Genomic DNA, 21,733 nt, shown 5'->3' with positions numbered 1-21,733 from the left:
TGATAATTTGATTTTAGCATCCAGTGCACAGGCAGGCTGAAGAGTATCATAGGTTTATGCTTAATAATTTGTTATATACATTATGCTTAACAGATGGAATATAATGTATACTCCTTCTCAACAGAGCATGTGGACTTTCTTTGCTCCTGCTTTAATCTGCAGAGACCAGAAAATAATCAGAAATCACTTTTGTTACGTCCCTAAAGGAACTACTGTATATATCCTTAGCTATTGCCACCTAGTCACTGCATTAACCAGATGGATGGATAGATAAACACATAGATAGGGTAGCGGTGAGGTTGTGAATTCAGCCGCAAAACTTAATTTGTGTAATTTCTGTCCCCCGGCCCTGTAAAGCAACATTGGCCCTGTCATGACCACATGTCCCCTAAATGCAGTTACAGTACAACCAACCACTGAGATTGCCTGCCCCCTAGAAGGAAAAGACATTTAGCAGAATAGAAAATCACTCACATATTGCACATTAAACACGTTTCAGACCCTCACGCCATCCGTTCGCCGTAAATAAAAAGCGATTAAATTACAGCTCTCAGACTGTCGCTGTGATGCAGCTGACCACAATAACAGTGGACCTTGACGATATATCACTAATGACCTCCCTCATAACAGTGTCACGTTGGGTACCCCAAGATGTCTCTTAGTTAACTGCATCACAGCTGGGAGGACATTAGACAAATGTCGCTGATATCAATATAACCCGTTTTTATGACTCTGCTGGGTTTTGCTGAACTGTAAATCGTGCTTAATTGTTAAGCGTCATGTTCGGACCTGTGATTATTAATGGACCCTGTGTATGTGCGTGTCACTTATCACTTCACTGAACACAAGCAATGAGTCTCTTGTAAACATGGAATGAGATTGTTTTAGAAAAGTCCTTGAACTTCAATTAAAGTTTCCAGAAATGTTGGTGTGTTTAAAACCTGCAGGTGTGTAGGATGCATTCATCGTCCAATTTTAGTCTCCTCATGGACCCCGGTGAGTCTGCGGTCCCAAATTACTTGCAGACGGCATCTCCTTCTCTCCACCTTTGCAACAACTGCAGTTGGGTGGAAAAGGGGTTGAAGGAGTTGGTAGCTGAGGGAGGCAAATAAAGGAGCAAAATGAAAGGGATGGAAAAAAGGGGAGTGGCAGGAAAGAGCAATGAGAGCAAGGGAAGGAGGGGTGTGGAAGGATTATTAACAGTAGAACAGAAGTGGCATGGAGGAGGGAGATAAATGGGAGGATGTAGATGATAACTGCGCCAAAGAAGAGAAAGAGAGAAAACAAGGGCAGGGAGAAACAAATGCAATGATTTCTCTTTTTTGGAACAGGTAGGGACAGAGAGGTTTAGTCACAAGGGAGAGGTAGGAACTGGGAAAGGCGGACAGCAAAAAGGAGGGATGTTAAAAGGAAGGCGGCACGAGAGAAGGGAGGGGGAGAGGAGAGGAAGGGAAGGAGAGAGGAAGAACCCCAGTTGGGTTTTTCTGCAGGGTGAACTCAGCCAGACTGCGAGGCGCAGTGCAGAGCTGAGCCGAACTGAGCAGTAGGTCCTGAATTATTAAATACAGTATTTTGCAGCTGAGCAAGTGGCGGCAGCCATGTCGGATGTGTCTGCTGAGGAGGCAAAGGTTGTGTGGGTGTGCTCGGATCTCCGTTTCGGTGTAAAAGCCTGTGCTTTTTTTGTTTTTAATAGTTTATTTTATGATATTTAAGTGTGTGTGTGTGTGTGCGCACAAACTGCAACTGGCTCCTCACAGGGGAAAGGAGTTCAAACAAAAAGCCTTAAGGGTTTTGCTCCCTTATTAATTTGTGGCTCTAAAAAGGCACATAGGCACACACACACACACACACACACACACACACACACACACACACACAGGATGTTTACTTACAAAATAAGCATTCCCATGTCTGTCAGTGACATATCAATGTCCTCAATTCGCTGCATCTTTTTAACCTCACATACACTACTTGCTCATGCAGCTAGATTATCAGACAGTAACACTGATCACAGGTAAGATAAACTCTGTCAATGCTTGATGTGTGTTTGTGTGACTGAAGAGAAATTTGCATACAAGTCCAGTGTATTTTCCGGTCCAGGTTTAATGATGCATAATTCCTCCCCGTTCTCTGCCATGCCTGTTCCCCCCGTACATGCCCGCCATTGTCCAACCTCTTCACTTCCTCTCGTCTCTGTCCATGCCATCTGAATCGCCTCTCTGGCCTTTATACTTGTCTGCCGTTGTTTACGACTGGCTTCTCATCTTTGCACTCTGCAAATCTACCATCGACGCACAGTGCAGAGATATAATGAACTACACAACAGTATGAAGCTTAACTTCAAACGCTTTGAATCCCCTTTCTCATTGGTATGGTTAAGTGGTTTTCCTCAGCTTCAATAAATGTGTCCATTGGGAGGTTGTTTTTTTTTTTTCAAGCACTAGCACAGATGAGTCCCCTCGATTAGATTAGAAGCTCAGAGAGTCACTGATTGGCAGCATGAGTGTAGCTTAGTCCACTGCTTTCTGCTGCTCTCTCACCCACACTGCCTCTCTGTCTTGGTCTCCTCTTCGTCTCTGTCGTCCATCTGCTGCGCTGTCTGCCTCTCTCTTCATCGTCCTACCCCTTGCTTCCTCGTCTGTGCCACCTTATTCCTTTGCTCCTTGTGATGTAATTGAGTTTCAAATCCCTGAGTTGAGCTCTTGCCCTTGAGGAACAGGAGGACGTAATTACATTTCTGTTGAGCTGCAAATGATTCCACTAATTCGATATGGACTATTTTCATACAGTCATCTGCAGAGGTGATGTGATGGATGATGGAAAAGAAGGAAAATGTCTGGATTACTGGACTAAAAACTCGAGCACCAGTCTAGTGCATATTTTCACAGCTACACTCGGTGAGATTAAACGTTTAAGGTGTAAACGTATAGTTTATTTCAGGTGTTTTGCGTTTTTTTTTCACCATGTGTAGTCACTGACAAAATTGAGTCAATGCTGTCTGCTGTCAACACCACAACCTGATGTTTTGTCTTACTGCAAAAAAAAAAGTTTAGGTAGTTCTAAGCTCTTAAATTGGTTAATTTATTTATGCTGAAATGGCATGCAGTATCCCCTTTCCCTAATATGTAGTAATTGAGTGAGTAATTAAGTTACTTAGGCTTCAAAATAAAGCAAGTAAGTGACAGAACAGGACACTACTATTTTATGGCAAGAACTGAGTTATATATATATATATATATATATATATATATATATATATATATATATATATATATATATATATATATACATATAAAACAAAAACAATTTAACAACTAGTACAAATTGTCGCGATTTTTTATGTTGGTATGATAAACGTGCTCAGTCGAATTTGTTCATTTAAGAAGCATGCAACTCGCCAAGATGGACCCCAAATTCAAAATTCCAATTGAGCCAGATCGTGCCAAGTGCAGCTATGAACACACCCAAATGGTGGGCTGCATCCTCGTTTCATATACTGTAAAAATGCATCACAGTGCACAACGTAGGCTGTTCACACGGTCTCTGTCGACTTCTTCGATATGGCCGATATCAGCCAGCGTTAGCTTGGCTGGTGACTTTTGTGACCGACCATATCCCAGAATTCTAAGCACGCCAGCGGCAGGCACACAAGCACTAGTTCTACTATAAGTGATATAATATAAATAAAATATTTTGATAAAGCAATTAAAATGTATGACATGTCAATTATTAAATGTGGTTGATCATTTCCAAAAGAATAAACATCTTGCATAATTTTCTGAACACAAAATAATGAAATTAGTTCATAATCCACTTGAGAAATGTGCAGTGATACAGGTTAGGGTTTTGATTTTCTGATCTAATTTAGGTACAGCGCTAGAAGTAAGTGCTTCAAGTAAGCCAAACTATGCTGCCTTCTCCATATATCTGTCCTCTGGTTGTACTCAATGCCAGAAGAACATTAATGGAGCCAGAGAGAGAGAGACACACACACACACACAGAATTAGTATTAGCTGTTGGCATTGGCGTTATTTCTGGCATAACTCACTGCTAATTAGTTTTTAATTGGTGCCAAGTTACAGTCATTGCTACAGTCGAACGTGAGCTATGTCGGAGTTGGCTGGACATTGATTGGACTGTGGGGAACTCTAGAATAGAACGGAATAATATAGAATAGACAAAAGCAGAATTCAGTGCTACATGTTGAACAGCCATGAACAGACAAGATCATTTGGTTCAGGTTAGCAGTAGCACTCGTCTTTGGCATAGTGGTTAAAGGCAAAAAGACGACAGCTGTTTCAGAACACTGTGTCAGAGCTTAAAGACGGGGGAGCAGTGCCACATGACATCGGCAAAATATTAACCACTGTTTTATACCAACTCAAATGTGGGGATGAAAACTTGAAGATGTGAAATAGATCACAGATTCGTTTGACTTGCTTGTTGCAAACTGGTGTTACATATGGCATCTGCTGTCTTTGTGAATGGCATTGATTTGCAGGGAGCCACAGCCGCCAGCCTGAACCAAAGTTCTTGTGTGGCATGTATAAATTATCTTGTACTTTTTCACTATTATGTTGAGGCAGACACAAGGTCAACAAAATAAGCCCAAGGTGGGGTTGGAGCTGAGGAATTGTGATAAATAGTATGAAAGCCAACTATAGGCTAAACCCATGACTGTTCACTGCTTCACAGGGAGCAGGTTTCTGCTTTGAGCTCTCTTTGGAATGTAGACTGTCACACATTTTAGACTTTTACATCCATGAGCCAATTATCAAAGGTCACAACCTTCCACATAATCGGATGTTAACCCCATAGCATGAAATCACAAGATATCACAGAGGGCTTATGGGTTTAAAAAAAAGACTAGACAGACACAGACGGATGGAAATGGTAGTAACATGTACACAACTCTCTGTGGAGATGGGATTTAGAAAAAAATTGTACACATTTTAGCACATTTACAGGAAATTTGTGCAAAAACATCATGACAAAAGTGCACAGGAGTCAGCAGGCACACACTCTTTTGTGTGGCTCCATTTCTGGAAAGGCCAGATTGGTTGGAGGCCCCCAGAGAGTCTGTGTGTGGGAGAGGTTGTACGTGAGAGAGAAGATAATCAAGAGAAAGTGAGTGTGAGGAAGGTGACGGTCTCAGAGTGAGACATGGAGACAACATATGTGTCTGTGTGTGGGCACTCGTGTGTTACACACAGAGCCTGACTAGAACCAGCATCATGTCAGGCATCTATCTGGGACTTGTCTTCTCTTCTTGAGCTGCAGCTATGTGTGAATTAATGAACTTAACGCGCCTCACTACCCCTCTCAAAAAAGCCTCAACCCTAGAAGAAGAGAAGACAATGAGGACTTGCTGTGGAGATGTGCTAAGTTGTAGATAAATGTTGAACATGGAGAGGAAGTTGAAGACAGATTGACAGATTGCAAACTTTAGAATGAAAAGAGCCATTTTTGTGTCCCTTCTCCACCCAAATACATTTAATCTGGAGCCGCAAAAAACCTATTCCAACATACATACATAATATATTCAAAGAACTACAGTTTGTCACCTTCGTCACTACATAAAGGTGAAAAACATGGAAAAAAATCTAAATAAACACGTTTCTTCTTCAAAGCTTCAAGGAGCCACTGCAGAGGGGCTGAAGAGCCACACGAGGCTCTCGAGCTGCAGTTTGCAGACCCCTGGTCTACATTAATACTGATGGTTGCTGGTGTCCATATTTTACATCCATCCCTCTAAGCCTTATCTGTAAATTAGATGAAGATGTAGTGTCATACAGTGAAGTCAGAATGTCAAAAAACCTCTCAGAAATGTGGCAGAAGACGGGGAGAAAGATATGTGTCAAAGGCAGTAATTGGACAGAAGAGGGACAAGACAAGTAAAAGCCAAAGACGGCAAACGAGGAAGATGATGAAAGCTCGGTTTGCTTACTTGCCAAATCAAGTCTCAGCTTGCCCTCAATTCTCCTGTTACCATGGTGATTTAACTGCCGATATGGTGTCTCCCGAGAGTCTGTCCTAAAAAACACAAGGGGAGTAGAGGAAGAGAGAGACAAACAGAGGAAGATGATGAGAGAGAAACAAGGATGGACGGGAGGGCAGAACGGCAAATGTACAATAGAGAAGGACGATTCAGCCCATTCATGAATCATTCATGCTTTCATACAGGGTCACTGGAACTCTCAGTGGTGTTTTTTATTAAATGTTTTCTGTTTGCAGGATAACGTAGAAAGATAGATAGACACGTCTTTGTTTTTTGGATCTGTCTGTCTAACTTTATGCTGCTAAGTCTAGTGATTACAACACAAATGAACAGTTCCTCTCAGCTCCACTGAACGATTTGTTCATAACATTTACCTTATTGTTGTGGTTTAACTGCCTACATGAATGCCTCAATTCACTGCTGTCATCAGCCTCACTGTTATTTTAAGCAATATAGACGACACACAAACTGTGTAAAACCCACTTGTGCTGTGCTAAACAGCAGACAAGTCGAAGTCTAATTTACTTCAGACAGTTTTTTAATTTTTTATTATTTTTAAAAGTGTCAATGGCACAGTGCCACCTTATTTGTCTGAGCCCTTACAGCTTTATACAGCCAGAACACTGTGATCAACAAAGCTATTGCTCTTGGCTATTCTCTAGGCCATAGAGCGTTTTGACAGCCAACCTTTTCATGTGAAGGTCATTTTTTTTTTGTTAATTTTAGATCGTATTTTCCTCTGATTTATGTTTCAACGATTGTTGTTTTTATTGTTTGCACAGCCATAAGGTCAGCTAAGGTTGTTTCACTCACAGTTTAGTGGTAAAGAACATACATTTTGTTTTGTCTGCATTTAGTACGAAAAGTTGAGTTCACAATATTCTGTCCAAGATTATTTATGTAAATAGTGAACAATAATGGGCCCAGCACAGAGCCTTGAGGGACATCCCTTTTGTCCACTTGCAATACCTCCAAGGAAGAATCCTCTATGCTTGGGTTCTGCTTGTGATATAATTTGCAAACATCCACCTGCTTGTTGAGAAAAATATGTTTTGATAACCCTAGCAGTATGAAAACAAGCAGTATCATCTTTTTTATAAGATATCATTTGGGTTTTTGAACACTATGTTGAAACAATTTGGGCTGCATCGATTATTCCATTATTAATCGATTACTAAATTAATCGTCAATCATTTTGATAATCAATCATTTTTTTGTGTGTGTTTCTTTTATTGTTTTCAAATAAGTGTTGTTTTCAAAACCTATATATCACAGAAATGTTTCACTTACCCCAGGCTGCGAAGAGAGAAATGTGCCAGCATATATTATATAATCTGATTGTGAGAGAGGAATGAACATGTCTGCCACACTGTAGTGATCATATGACCTATGTGGACTTGATTTAAGATAAAAGGAGACCCCAAAAAAAAAAGATAAACAGAGGAGTGATATCACTATTGGTAGATACTCCAGGCTGTTTTATAGGAATCTGTATCAGGCATGAAAAAGTGGTATTGATCCATAGTTAGCAACAATAAACAGGTGCTTCTACTTTGACTTGTAAAGAAAATACACCTTTAACTGACAACTTATGATCAATATATTCTGAGCCTCATTGTGTATTTGCATACACTGTGATTCGTGATCTCATGTTCTCTCTCTTTCTCCCTCTCTCTCTCCACAGCTGTATCATTCATGAGACACAGCGCATCAGCCTTTGGATTTGCTGTGAGTTCCACTTTTTATCCTTTTCCTTCATTTTCATTGATCAATTAGTCATAACTTGGGGTCCTGGTGATTTATTTATGCACGTATACCAGCACTAAAGTGTTATTGGTCCCTTTGTCTCCACGGTAACGGGGCAGACGGGAGAGGTACTCGGCACAGAGCTCAGGATGAAAGTTAAACTGCTACCTGTTTTGAAAGAGGCTTTGGCTTTTACCAAAATTAAAGCTTCTCTCGCTACTTGTTATTGTTTAGAGCGGGGAATGTGATTAGTTTAAAAAAAAGCCTCTGTGACGTGAGTAATTCACACAGTATGACTGAGAAATGATAGATTTTTATTATCAAGTCTTTCGCTGTCTATGATATCTTTTAATAAAGTATGGAGAAGACAATGCAGCAGGGTTGGATCACAGTAATTAATTAGTGTCATCAGTGACATTGAAACATTAAAATGAAACTAAGGGGAGGTTAGACTTTGAAGTACCGAGTCACGTCTGTCACCTTCATGTTAACACCTGTTTTTAGTCATGGGTTGGAATTAAAAACACTGAATAAATGCTCAAAAGTGAATACAAACAAACAAAGATATTCTTAAGTGCACCATTGTTCTATATTTTATCTCATTAATTATTTATTACATTTTCAGTTGTAGTTAAAAACATCCAATACCACGTCTCTATTTGCTGTGTTTTCTTCTACATACGGCGTCATGGTGTGGTATGAGAGCTGCTCAGTATCTGGCAGGAAAGCTCTGCAAAAGATCATAAAGTCAGCACACACACACACACACACATTAAAAAAAAAATATCAACTGCCCTCTCACTTGAAGACATTGCCCACACCCGCTCCCCTCCATTTTGAAATTCTGCCTTCAGGAAGGTGACACAGGTCAATGCAAACATGCATAATCAAGCTCCTGATCTGTTTTCCCTCTGTAACCTTTGCAAATCTTGTAACTACCTTGTTCGGGTTCCTTTCCTTTTTTAACACCACTGTGATGGGCAGCAGCAATTTCGTTGTATTCTAAATACAGTGAGAATAAAGGCACTTACCTTTTAGGTGTTTTTGTGCAAGTAATGTGATATTGACAGACTTTGCTGCTGTTGGAAACACACTCTCGTCTTGATTGTTTCTATACAACGTCCTAATGCTATCCTCTCCTCTGTTCCTGCTTCTGCTGTAGTTTGATGCAACACTGGACGTCATGTCATCAATCATCGTCCTGTGGCGCTACAGCAACGCCGCCGCAGTGCACTCTGCGCACAGAGAGTACATGTGAGTACAGAACGCTGCTAAAGTGTGAATTAAAAAATGAGAGAAAAGAGGGGGTTTTAAAATGTTTTAAGATACAGCTCGTGTCAGAGGACAGGCATGCAAACAGTGAGATCAAATCTTGACATCACCGTTTGTGTGGCAGGTGGAGAGCAGGGGAGAGCAGGCGTCTTTGACTTTTAGCACAAATTGATTTCAAGTTCAACAACCGCAATCTGTTTCTGCTGCTGTTAAAAGTTTGTTTGGCACATCAGAAGTTGATTAAACACATAGTGCTGAAAATGAATAGATGGATTCAATTATGTTGCAAACTAAAGAGGAGAGGAAATCAGAGATCTGAGAAGAACATAAGGTCTGTAGGTTTTGTGACACAGTTTTGTGACTCCCAGAGCTTCAGGGTTCCTTGGCTGAGAATGTTCGAGTCTACAGGAGCAGTGAGTATTGGACACCAGTCTTCCTCATTTGGTGTTTTGATAATGATGATGGTGAAGAGTTTTACCCTAACACATCATCTCAAAGTATGTTTTGTAATGTGCTGGACTATGAATGACAAATGGGAAGCTTTTCTCAGGGTTCTTCACACACAGGTTTTTCATGAGCAGCAACATTAAAAAGATCTTTAATGTTGCGACAGAACTTCATGGAAACGCCTCCATTTGAAATAGAATTTACAAACTGAACCACAGATCATATTAAACATTAAAATGAGCTCTCTTGTTTTAATGTTGTGCATGATGAGTGTATGTCCAGCTGGAGTCTAGAGAGTTAATATTGGCTGTTTGTTTGCACTTAATGAAGCAACTAACTGCACTTGACTGTAAACACACATCTGTTATTCCATCAGTTCGGCCGAGTCCATCAAGAAGCTGTCAGGCTGCACAGAGTTTCATTTGTCTTACTGCAGCACTGCTTCTCGCAACATTCTTCCATTAACAGAGAGAGAGAGAGAAAGAGAGAGAGAGAATTTACCTAAAAATGCACTCAATGCATGTGCAGTACAAATGTACATGTGGATTGAGGCCATGCATCTTCTCACACCAGCATTCTAGTTTGATTTCATTGTCTGCATATGTTTGCACAGCAGAGGCAGGGGTGTCAAATGACCTGGGGGCCAAATGAGCATCTAGTTTGGTCAAGAGGGTGGAATAAAACAATTTCATATAAAACGAAAGAATTACAACACAGTATTCCATCATGATGTCGTCCTAAAGATGTTCATGATGAAATTTTCACTGAACGTCAAACTAAAAGTGTTTGTTTTGATTTGGAATGATGCAAAATAAAGACTTTAATCTGAAATCAATTCAATAATAACATGGACAACTGAACAACAAGCAAGCATATGTATGTGATTTAATGTTTTATATAAGAATATTGCTCGAAAAAATATTTGGTCTTACATTCTGTCTATATTTTATCACTTTTGCTGGCAGCTGTGTCAGTTTGACACCTCTGCTCGAAAGGGACATGATTTCCACGCTTTTCCATTCATTGTCAGTGTAAACACTGAGCAGTGGGGTGCACAAACAGGGTGAACAACCATGTCAGAGGACTCTGTTTGAGCCAAATAGTGTTTTAACTGGATGTATGAACTTGATTTGCTATATGTGCATTACACAATTTGATTGGCTGATGCTTGCACTGAGTGGTTGGGGATTTTTGTGGCAAATAGGCAGATATGTGCTGGTGTTTGCTGGAGAGTAAATTCTCCCCCATGTGGTCTGCAGGTAACTGGGAATCTCGTTATTGCCCCAGTTACATTTTTAATGTGTGCATACTGAAGCACTTCACATTTGCATTTGTCTTTCTAACACTGAAAACTCACATTTTCCATTACTGCCGTGACTTGTGTGCTGCAAAGAGAAGTGGTTCTCAGTTCACATGTTGCCCTTTTCAGTAATAACAAGGTAATAATGTTTAAAATAGGGAAGTTAGTAATGTTATGGTCATTTCTATAGTGATTCAGATGGTAAACAAAAAATGGGACAAAAAAGAGACTACATTTCATCTTAATAATATCATTGTAATAGTAAATCAAGGCAGTGTGTCTCTGTTCTGTAGTGAGATAGATGAGAGGGGCTTTGTAATTTGGGCTCAGCAGATGTGATTGTATATGATGAAGTCATTGTTACTTACTTACCTTAGTCCAAGTTCTTTTCATAAAATAAAACAAGCACCACACTCATGTGTTCTGACAGTTTTTTGTTTTTTTTCTCCTGGTAGCACGTGTTGCCCCAAATAGATTGGGAACATTTGTACTATTTTTGCCAAATATTTGAATGAAATGTGCTTCCGAGCGCTCTGCCAGACAAACGGAGTGCTCTGCCAACTCCAATATTAGACTTTATTGAAGGGAACTGATCCATCAGGCTTGCAATTTTCATATCACTGACATTAATGTCATTTTAAAAGTTCTATGGAAGCACAGGCTGCAACTCAGAAGAGGCATTAAGGTTGTTCAGCTGTCATTTTAATAATTCATGGAAGCAGAGCAAAAAGCTTTCCTAATTTACTGGATTGCCAACGGCCTCTGCCTGTGTCATTTATATCTCTGTGTTTGTCAGGTCTCCGTGAGCATTTGTTTGGGTCTTCACTGCAGCAGGAGAATGAGAAATGATCTTCATTCAAATGCAGGCGGAATAAACAAGAACTTTATATAACAATCGAACCTTCTCCACTCTTCTGCCTGTCTGTTGCAGAGCATGTGTCGTCCTCGGCGTCGTGTTTGTTCTCTCGTCCTTGTGCATCCTTGGGAAGGCCATCCATAATCTGGCCACCCGGATGCTCCCGGAAGTGGTAAGACCCCACCCACACACACACACACACACACACACACACGGAAGAATTATGCTCATGTTAGATAATCACATTATATGTTTTTTTAAAGCTTGTCTTCTGTACTAGTAACTACATTTTTTGGACTTTCAATTTGGACACTCATGTAATCACCAGGGCTGACTGTTAACCCATTCATTGCAATCAAGGGTCAACCATACATGTTTTAAAAATAATAATATATATGTACTGTCTCGCTATCATGATTTATACACATGGAGTGTGGAGATGCTGCTCGCTCAGACAGACAGACAGACAGACAGAGAGAGCGATGTCACAGTTTTTAAAACACCTGACAATCATTGTGTCCCAAATGGAACAACAGAAAATGGATAACAAAGCAACTGTGGATCAATCACTAATTTAGGACGTGAAATTGATGAATAACTGAGCTGCAGAGACAGTGAGAGATTGTCGTTGATTCTCTGTGTCATTTTAGGCTGTTTTGCATAATTATATTTAACCTGGTTGGTTCATCTGTCCAACAACATGCGTGAAAGAGTAAAAAGGCAATTGAACTGGAACTGTTGAGAAGTGCAGACGCTGTTGCAGTAACATCTCTGGAGTAGAAGCTGTGCTACCTCAGGCTGATTACACGTCTTCAGATCTCAAGTTCATTAATTCACGTTCTTTGCTTTGTTTGATCCCAAATCACGATACACTGTGGTGTAATATGGACTTAAGAACTGTTGTGAATTGCATAATAATGGCATTTTAAACAGGGATTACGATTTAACTCTTGAACTTCTTAGCTGGATTTAGAAATAGTCACACAATACTCACTTTAGTTTTGTTACTAATCATGAGAGCCATTTGTTAACCAGTCTTTTCATCCTTTTTCCACTATTGCTACTAAATCCCTAGAAGTAAGTTGGAAAAGAATCAAAAAACAATATGAGAGTTGACATATTTGAGCCTGGATATTTAGTAAAAAATAAAAAACTGTATCAGTAAGTGAGGTATTAATACCTATTGAATGCAGTTCTTATATAACAGTTAATTTTGAAGCTTGCACTGTACTGAATACCTCACGCCTGGTCACTGCGTGCGATCATTTCCTGTCAGCAGCAGTAATGGAGTGACCACTGCTTCCACTGTAATAGACGCTGATTAATTCACTCTATTGTTACGAGTAAATTGAGGTCGTCTGGGTTCATTATCAGTGATTTCCATCAGCGCCACTAACGGCTCTTCTGTAATGAAACATAGTTGTTGGTTAAATTGTTAGTTTTTGTTCTATCTGGGACTTTTATTTTCATAAAGAAAAGTGTCAAACTTATTGTCCCTGTATGTAGTGCAGGAAAATGTGAAGTGCACTATTCAGTCATGTGGAACACAAACAGTTAATAAGAAATGTTTACATCTCGAGGTTTTGCATTCTTGGCACTGGGAGAGTGGAGATTGAGAGTGACTTTAATCAAAGTCAGCCATCTGTTTATGATATAACCTGTAATAATGAATTCAATTGTCTTAAATTGTCTTTTTTTTTTTTTTGTACACGAGAGACTTGTTGGACACAGATGTAGATGCAGGTCTGCATTGAATCCACTCTGGTACGCATGTTTATAAGAGCGATTGTTTATGCCTATCACTAACGCCATTTAGACTCATGAGCTTGGTTTCTTTTTTTAGCACTCTGCTCTTTAGACGTCAGAGTTTTTGTCTCCCTCCACATGCAGCAGACGCACACGCGCACACACACACGCAGACAGACACATAGATCTCTCTCTGGATGTGTGAAGACTACGAATAAGGCCTTGAAATAGCCTCATCCTTCTGTTGCTGGGGCACAGCCCAGATCCTCGGTCATCACTGCGTTTGGGAAGTGTCCATCACGTCGTTCCTTTTTAGGTGTGTAGATGATTTAACCTTCACAATCTGTCCACTTCTCTACTCTATAGCCAATGTAGCCAAGACACAAAATCATGTTCTCCAAAAAAACAAAACAAATGCATAAAAGTGTGTGTAGGATTCAGCTGAAGTAGAATATGATATTCATAAATACTGTATGTACAGTGCATTGTTGTAAAACGGGGAGTTGCTTAGCTTGTTTGTTTTCATGTGCATAGGAAGCAGATCTTCTGGGATGTTTCTACAGTAGCCCAGATGAGACAAACAAAAACACGGGAGCAGTGCTCCCAGTCACATTTCACTCTTTTTCAAATTCAACACACAGCACGCTATAAAACACCGTAAAACAGCAGAAAGCTGACAGGAAAGTCGAGCACTGGGAGCGCTCTCACAATGATTCTATATACTTGAGGCTGAATGCATTCACTTCCCCATAAACCACAGGGTGATTTTTTTATATTCATTACGGCTTTATTTACATCTTACTGGGGTGTACTTGATGTTTTTTTAGATGGGGATGCACTTTTTAAAAGATGACAATTCACATTATGACTCATGACAATAGCAAATGTGTGCTTATTACAGGACTGGTTTTGTGGGTCTTAATAGACTTTTCTAATGTGGTGTTTTTTTGACACCATAGTGAAAACACAAGGCATCCTGCTCTGTGCACCATGGGGTGGACTATTTTTTTCTACTTACAGGTAGAGTTGGAGATCGTGGAATTTTGAATTCAAAAGTCCAAGCCCCTTTCTTCAGACTTCCCTCCGGAGCACAGGAACACACAGATGCGTGGCATCACTTTGCAGCCCTTGCTGGACTCTCAGTTGTCGCGTCATTCAAACGCATCACCAATGTTCACTCTGGTCTTGGATCGCTCTGCATCGGTCTTTTTCTAGGCAGTAGCTTTTCCCAAAAAATGTGTTGTTGGCATCTTTTCTGCCACAACTGTCTGGTGTTGTCTTCTGACTAGTGCACAGAGAGGGGTACAGGCAGTTCGACTGATGCGTCACGATACAATGAATTCCTTTGGGCCGTTCCATACGATTAGATTGTGTTTTTATCAAAATGTCTTAATCACTGTGCTACTAAATTGGTGACCACTCAAAGCTGCTTTACGCTCCTGTTTTACCATTCACCCATTCACCCATTCACTCACACATTCATACAGTGCATCTATGTGCAGCGTGTTTTCTATCACACATCTTAACATGGGGTTGGGTGTGTGTGGTCCAAGGACGCATCCGCGTGGAGACTAGTGGTGCCGGGAATCAAACCCACGACCTTGAATTTGAACGATGACTCGCTCTACCACTGAGCTGCAGTCGCCCCCTGGTTAAATGAGCAAATAAACAAGTCAATAGAGCATCTGTCTAGTCTTAAAGTAACTGAGCTTCAAAATCGTGGTGGTAGAATCAAAATAAACAAACGGCTCAATATGGTTTTACCTGTAAAGTAATATCTACTGATGAGGTTTTCATTTAACATCGCATAATCTTATGCATTATTATAATCAAATTAGTAAAGTAATCATTTCTAAGAGATATATGTTGGATAACTGAATTACAATGTGAAATGGGGGAGACTATTGTCTAGTGCTGCTTCTGGTGTTACTTCCAACTGTTACGGCCTCAATAGAAAATAGTGATTTTAGTTTTTATGTTCTTTTATTTCTGAGAGATATACATTTGTGTGCTGCACAAGTTCAAACCAGTTTTGCTTAATGTTTGAGTTCCCAAACAAACAAACGGTGCGTTTAAATGTGTGTTTCCAGTGTCACTGAAGCCTCTTTGACCACAAATCAAAGACATAACTCCGGCAGGAACAAGCCGACGGCGGAGCTGGCTGAAGACAGCAGCTAATCTGCAGACGGTGTTTGATGCTCCACTGCCATTATGTTAATAGAAACTGTGGGTGTTGGGTCTCAGAGGAGCCTCCTGACACCAGCAAGAGCTTATTACTACTGTCTCTTTGACATTCTGTGTTCCCTTCAGCAGCTCGCTCCCTTTTTCTTTCACCGTACACTTGTTTCCTGCCAACACTCCTGTCTGTCTGTCTGTCCTTTTTTTTTTGCTTGGTAACAAAATATAAACCTCCTCTTTTCCTGAAGACGACGTGTCCCGTCGTGGATTATTCGCAGCGTGTAACCTTCTGCATTTAATTGATTATTGCCTTGTTCCAGAAGGATCTCAGCCATCTGGTGCTGTCTTTTTATGTTTAATACTGTCACTGGCTGCTCGGCGAACAGAATTTGTGGACGCAGCGGTTTAAAGACAGGTTCATCTTATCCTCTGTCTCATTTGTCTACTTTTTTTCCCTCGCTACCTCATCCTTCATCTTTTTTTATTCCCCCCCGGCCCCTCCCTGTGTACCCTGTCCTTAGTCAACCGTCTTTCACCCATACATGGTCCTTCCCTAACCTCTCCCCACAAACTCACCTCGGCTGTCACTCTCCATTAACAGACCCATCTTTTATCCACATCTTCGTTTTTCAACTTGAATTTTGCCACTTTCTCTCTCTCTCTCTGTCTCACTCTTTCCTTCTTTTTTTTTGGTTGTTGTCAAAAGCATAGTGGTTCACAGAGGTCTTTATATAAACAGCAGTCAAAGGTGATTTATCATACCAGCAGTGTTCAGATTGTGTGCTCAGTCTGTGCGTGTGTGTGACAGAATGAGACACGTGGACGCTGAGAAGAGAGGGAGAAAAATCTGCCTGTCTTTGGAGAGATTTGTTTTTTCACTATTGAGTATAAGAAAATAAAACTGCGGCACAATTTGCATACTGTAAATTGTATTTTGTAGTATTTTGAAGGCTGTCGTATCCCAGTGAGTGGACAGAGGGAGCAGAAAATCTGGAATTCCTGATTCACGTCACGTCCAGGTTGCGGCTTTTATGGTGGGCTGTCTGTGTCTAGTTCCTGATTAAACAGGGAGAACTCAAGATTGTGTCTCTTCTCCTGCTGGAGAGCTGGAGAGTTAGACGGGGGCAATACAATCGTTCTGATGCTGCAAATAGATGCACACATGCTGTGGCACACGGATGAAACTCAGAACTTGAGCTTTATGAGATTTCCTCAATCGATGAATGATATCGTCTTCAAAGAACTGGGAGGGAAGATGCCCATCTTGCCAATTTTTGTTTTTTTAGCCTTACCTAAATTGCTTTTATTGAATAGCACAGACAAAAAATTGAGAAATCCAAATGGAATTGATATTTCTATAAAATAAAAACCACTGTATGTCAATGTGATTATGCAGATTAACAGTGATGACACATTATAATACCAACTCCATCCAGTGTAGTGATTTATGAGAGGTAGAGATTTCTGACGCAAGATCCGATTGCACAGGAGCAAAACCTTGGAATGACCGTGCAGTGTATTTTCAATATGCATATATGTAAACATGAACAAAATATTAAGTGTAGTGCAGGGAGAAGTGGAAAAACCTGGAGGGTTTCAATAAAGTCTTTACCAACACAAATAACTCTAATAAACCAAATAACTGTTGGGACTCAGGACTTTGTTTTCACTCAATTGGATTTAGATTTCTGTTGTCTGAACTTTCATGGTTTTTCCGTAGCACTGCACTTAAGAAGATTTATGTGAGTTCTTGTTTTAGCTGTATTTACCAGTGTATCGTGTTGTCGTGTTGACACCGGTCCCTATCTAGTAATCTGGTTCACCATGTTCCTTGTTATCTTCCCATTCAGTATAGCCTGTGTCTCCTTTTGTTCTCGTCCACCTTCTCTCGTCAGTGTCTGCAGTTGTGTCAGCATCGTTCCTTCAGAGGTTTAGTGTTTCTGTTTTGACTCTGCGATCATTTTACTTTCAGCCTAGTGTCTTTGGATACTGTTGCCTTTTCTGACTGAGCTTCTGTGCAACAAACTATCGTGGGTTTCCGTTTGAGGGATACTTCACCTGTGCATCTGGTTCATCGCCAGTTAAACAACAAAAGTAGAGAACTGCAGGTTTTAAGCATCTATACATGTACAGAAATAATACTTAAACTAACAAATGTAAATTAAATGACTGTAGCAATGTGCATCCACTTTACAAACAGCTGTTTAGTTGATCTGTTCGCAGCTTAAATACAGAATAACATGCGGTTATTTTCTCTGAGCAGAAAGTCAAGATAGAATAATCAGATATAGGATGACTGAAGGCTACATTGGGTCTCTGACTCACTTGGAAGGGAAGTGTGAGATGATGGATATTCAGCTGCAACGTGCACTATCACCAATGAATATCGTTAAATTTGACCCACTGTACCTTTTTAAAGGGGAAACATGCAGAGGTATTTCAGGACATGACTACACCGCTGTGCTGGAACTATTTATTTGACCAGCACAACAAATTATTTGTGCACAGACAACAATAACAACTGCAGACTGGCAGCTAATCCATCCATAAATAACCAGATATTACCATAGAAAACAAATCAATAAGAAATGGTATTTTCTTTGATCCAAGATTTAACAAAACAAAAACCCGATCCTCACCAGTGCTGAAGCGATCCATAGTGAATTGTTGTCTTTTATTTTATTTTATTTTATGGTTAGATTAGATGGTTTAGCCAGAGATCCACTATGTTCACTATTTTCAAACCATTCCTCCTGCTCAAATTACCCCACAGATGACTTGTCATCTCCCCTCAGACACGAGCCATGAGGACATTATACCATCATTGTTATGCCAACAATGGTCACATTTTCTACATGTTGTCAGGAATGTTCATAAATGCACTTGTAAGTCCAACAGGGGGCAGCATCGTAATATATAGAGGCCACGACAAGAGGTGATATTAGCTCTCACACAGTAAATTCCTCCAGTTGGATTAAAACAAATCTCCAACGAAGCTTAAACCAGCCACTGCTTCTACGCCATATTTTCCAGTCAGCATATACACGAGGTTCTCTCTTTCCTCTCTGCTCTGGCTCCCTCCCTCTTGCCAATTAAATATGAAAGAGAGATTCTCCTGGGTCTTGTGTTGGTTTTGCTGAGTCTGTTTGAGACTTAAGCTGACAACCCCAGACTCTCACTGCACAGAGAGGCATCATTTGTACGACCTTGGCTTGACACACAAAGTCAAGGCTTATGGTGTATTTTGATGTATTTTACGGAGTGTGGAGCTGATAAGAGGCTCTGTGGGTCATTCTGTACTACTGTTAATGTTAAAAGAATACTTCACATGTGTATTTAGCTTTGTATTACTAGAATAGGGGTAGTATTTTAAAAAAATTGTACTTCTCTTCTTCTGAGTTGAGAAATATCTGTTAGCATAACTGTTAGCAAAGATGGCGGACATTGTTTACATTCTGGGACTGAGATCCCCTCCCCTTATGAGTGAGTCTAAAAAGTGTGGAATTAGCGTTGCAGTTTCAAGGCTCGGACCAAGTGTCACTGGTGGGCACGTAACAAAAACAAAAACTCTGCCATATAATAGCTTTGTCTTTATTTATGTGTACTTGCTTTGCCTCCATTGTTGTCTTCTCGGGTTCACTGATTGATGTGATTCATGCATCTCTGTCTCTCCACAGGACGACTTCCTCTTCAGTGTGTCCATAGTGAGCGGGCTCCTGTGTTCTCTGCTGGCTGTGGTCAAGTTCATGTTGGGAAGAGTTCTGACCAGTCGGGCACTTATCACTGATGGTAGGACACAGACTCCTCTAAAACTCCAGCTGTGTTGGATTGTGAGGGAGAGAGAAAAAAACAAAAAGCCTAAACGCATAAAAACGTATTTTGAAGTAGGTTGAATCAAACGGATTATGGACACTTTAGAGAACTAAAATGTGACCAAAGCATGAACAAAAAGGATGTAGTAAAGACCATTTTATATGGTCACTATTAATGTTCAAAGTCTGAAAAGTACTACTAAATAATAGAAATAAATATGAAGTAACTGGTGCAATGTTTTTCTCTGAGGTGCAATATGCAGAGTTAGGGTTATTGCACACTAACTTTACATGTTAAAAAACAAATCAAAAAAATACATGTAATCTCAAGAATGTGTGATAGATACACCTGGTGTAACAGACCTTTGTCACTGCAGATATTTGTGGACATGCAATAGTAGGACAAACTCTGTTGGTTAAGTCTAGTTAAGGTCACACTCAATACTCGACTCTTTAACCTGAAAAAGCATTTTTTTTTGTTTCTTTTACTAAAAGAAACATGTTATTTTAAAACTGCATACATGTTTCATGTGTTTTCATGTGTAATTCACTGTTCAACCAAAACCACAAAGCAGAGTTTATGTCTGTTGTGTTCCAGATTGTGAGTTGCTTACACAACTGAACAGAGAAGTAATTGGCTATCACTAGCTGCTCATAGATACATACACACTTGAACAAAAGCACACACTCATGCACATGTGCACACGCATGCGCACACACACACACACACACACTGCACTGCCCTGGTCTCAGAACGCACAGGACATCAATCCAGTAAACCTGAGGTTGCTTTTCTTAGAGCCAGGATTTATTTCCCACAAGGCTTAACACTTACTGCAGGTGAGACAATAACCCACACTGCAAGCTTTCACGCAAGTAGAAATGTAATTATAGAAAAGAACATACAGGGCAACTCAAGTACAGTCTATAAGTACATATGTGTGGCCTCTATTTTAAGGTTTTAAATTCAGCTCAAAACAAAAATTCTCATTTATTAAAAGGAATAATGCCAAGTCAAGTGTAGTAAGATAGTATGTTTAATATTTTATTTTATTTTACACATTGTGTCTTACAGGGTTTAACTCCCTGGTTGGAGCTATTATGGGATTTTCCATTCTGGTCAGTGCTGAGGTTTATAAGAACCATGCTGATGTCTGGTTTTTGGATGGCTCCATCGGAGTGATCATTGGATTCATCATTATGGCATATGGCATCAAGTGAGTAGTTGAACATTTATTTTTTCTGATTAGTCTGTTCATGTGATATACAGTATTTTTATTCTTTTTAATAGCGTATTCCAACACTGATCTAGAGTGTTTGGTCAATGACATGGGATTCTGAGTCTGCATTCTTTGATGCTCTTCTTCTTTTTTTCCATTTGTGAAAGTGTGGGAGGTGCATTGTAGATGATTTTCATAATTTATTATTTTCTCGATTTAAGTACATGTTGATCAGCATTTCTCATACCTGAGAATGGTGATGTTCTCAAATGTCTTGTTTTGTCCACAAACCAAAATGATTCAGTTTTAATGATTTCTTTGTCATATGGAGCAAAGAAACCAGAACATATTCACATTTAAGAAGCCGAGAAATCAGAAAACTGGTTTTAATAATTGAAAAAAGACTCAAGCCGATTCATCAGTCATCACAATAGTGGACGATCCATTTAGTAAACGACAAGGGAAGGGAATTTGAAATGAAGCAAAGAATCTCCTGTTATTATGGCTATCACTATGTTATTTTATGTCTCAGTAACGTGAAATAACTGTTAATACATACATAATGTGCACTTAGAGGCTCACTTTCCAACGTAACCTTTTCTCTGTCTCCTCAGACTCCTGAAGGACATGGTGCCCCGAGTGAGGCAGACAAGGAACTATGAACGCTTTGATTGACATACGCGCGTGTGTTGACCAGAAGAGCAGTTTAACACACACACACACAAGCACACACACTCACTCACTCGCACAAACACACACACCCTGGCTGCCTCCTGTCCTCTTCTGTCTTCTCTCTGTCTTATATAGTCACTCACACGCACACGTCACCTGCACACAAGGAAGGAACCTGAACACATGCATACAGTATATATGCACATATGCTACAGTAAGTACGCTCATGTTTGCAGTCGCGACATGAACACTCTTGAAGTGACATAACTGATATAAAGATCTCTTCAATTTCATGAAAATGCCAACTCAGCAGCCTTGACTGTAGATGTTGCTGAAATTGTGGGAAGCAAATAGCAAAATAGCTTAATTCAGTGTTGAGCTAAGCTGTCCACTCGTTTTATTTATTTATTTATCTATTTTTATTGTTATTGTCAGCTGCTCCTTGCACAAAAAGACCCAAAGGAGAACATGTCAGCACCTCACCA

At 40.0% G+C, this 21,733-nt stretch overlaps 1 protein-coding gene across 1 annotated transcript in view; it reads left to right on the top strand.

Moving 5' to 3' along the window:
- The window catches only part of LOC122762022 (transmembrane protein 163-like), a 49,850-nt gene extending 28,519 nt beyond the window's left edge, over nt 1-21,331 (top strand). Inside the window, exons 3-8 of the mRNA XM_044017186.1 lie at nt 7,684-7,727; nt 8,908-8,999; nt 11,696-11,792; nt 19,222-19,333; nt 20,432-20,573; nt 21,191-21,331. Coding sequence (XP_043873121.1) covers nt 7,684-7,727; nt 8,908-8,999; nt 11,696-11,792; nt 19,222-19,333; nt 20,432-20,573; nt 21,191-21,251 — 548 coding nt within the window. The 3' untranslated portion in view covers nt 21,252-21,331. The remainder of the gene's footprint in view (nt 1-7,683; nt 7,728-8,907; nt 9,000-11,695; nt 11,793-19,221; nt 19,334-20,431; nt 20,574-21,190) is intronic.
- Nucleotides 21,332-21,733: the final 402 nt, after the last annotated feature.

This window comes from Solea senegalensis, linkage group LG2 (assembly GCF_019176455.1).
Source record: "Solea senegalensis isolate Sse05_10M linkage group LG2, IFAPA_SoseM_1, whole genome shotgun sequence".
Lineage (NCBI taxonomy): Eukaryota > Metazoa > Chordata > Actinopteri > Pleuronectiformes > Soleidae > Solea > Solea senegalensis.
This window is presented reverse-complemented; position numbering and strand designations above follow the sequence as displayed.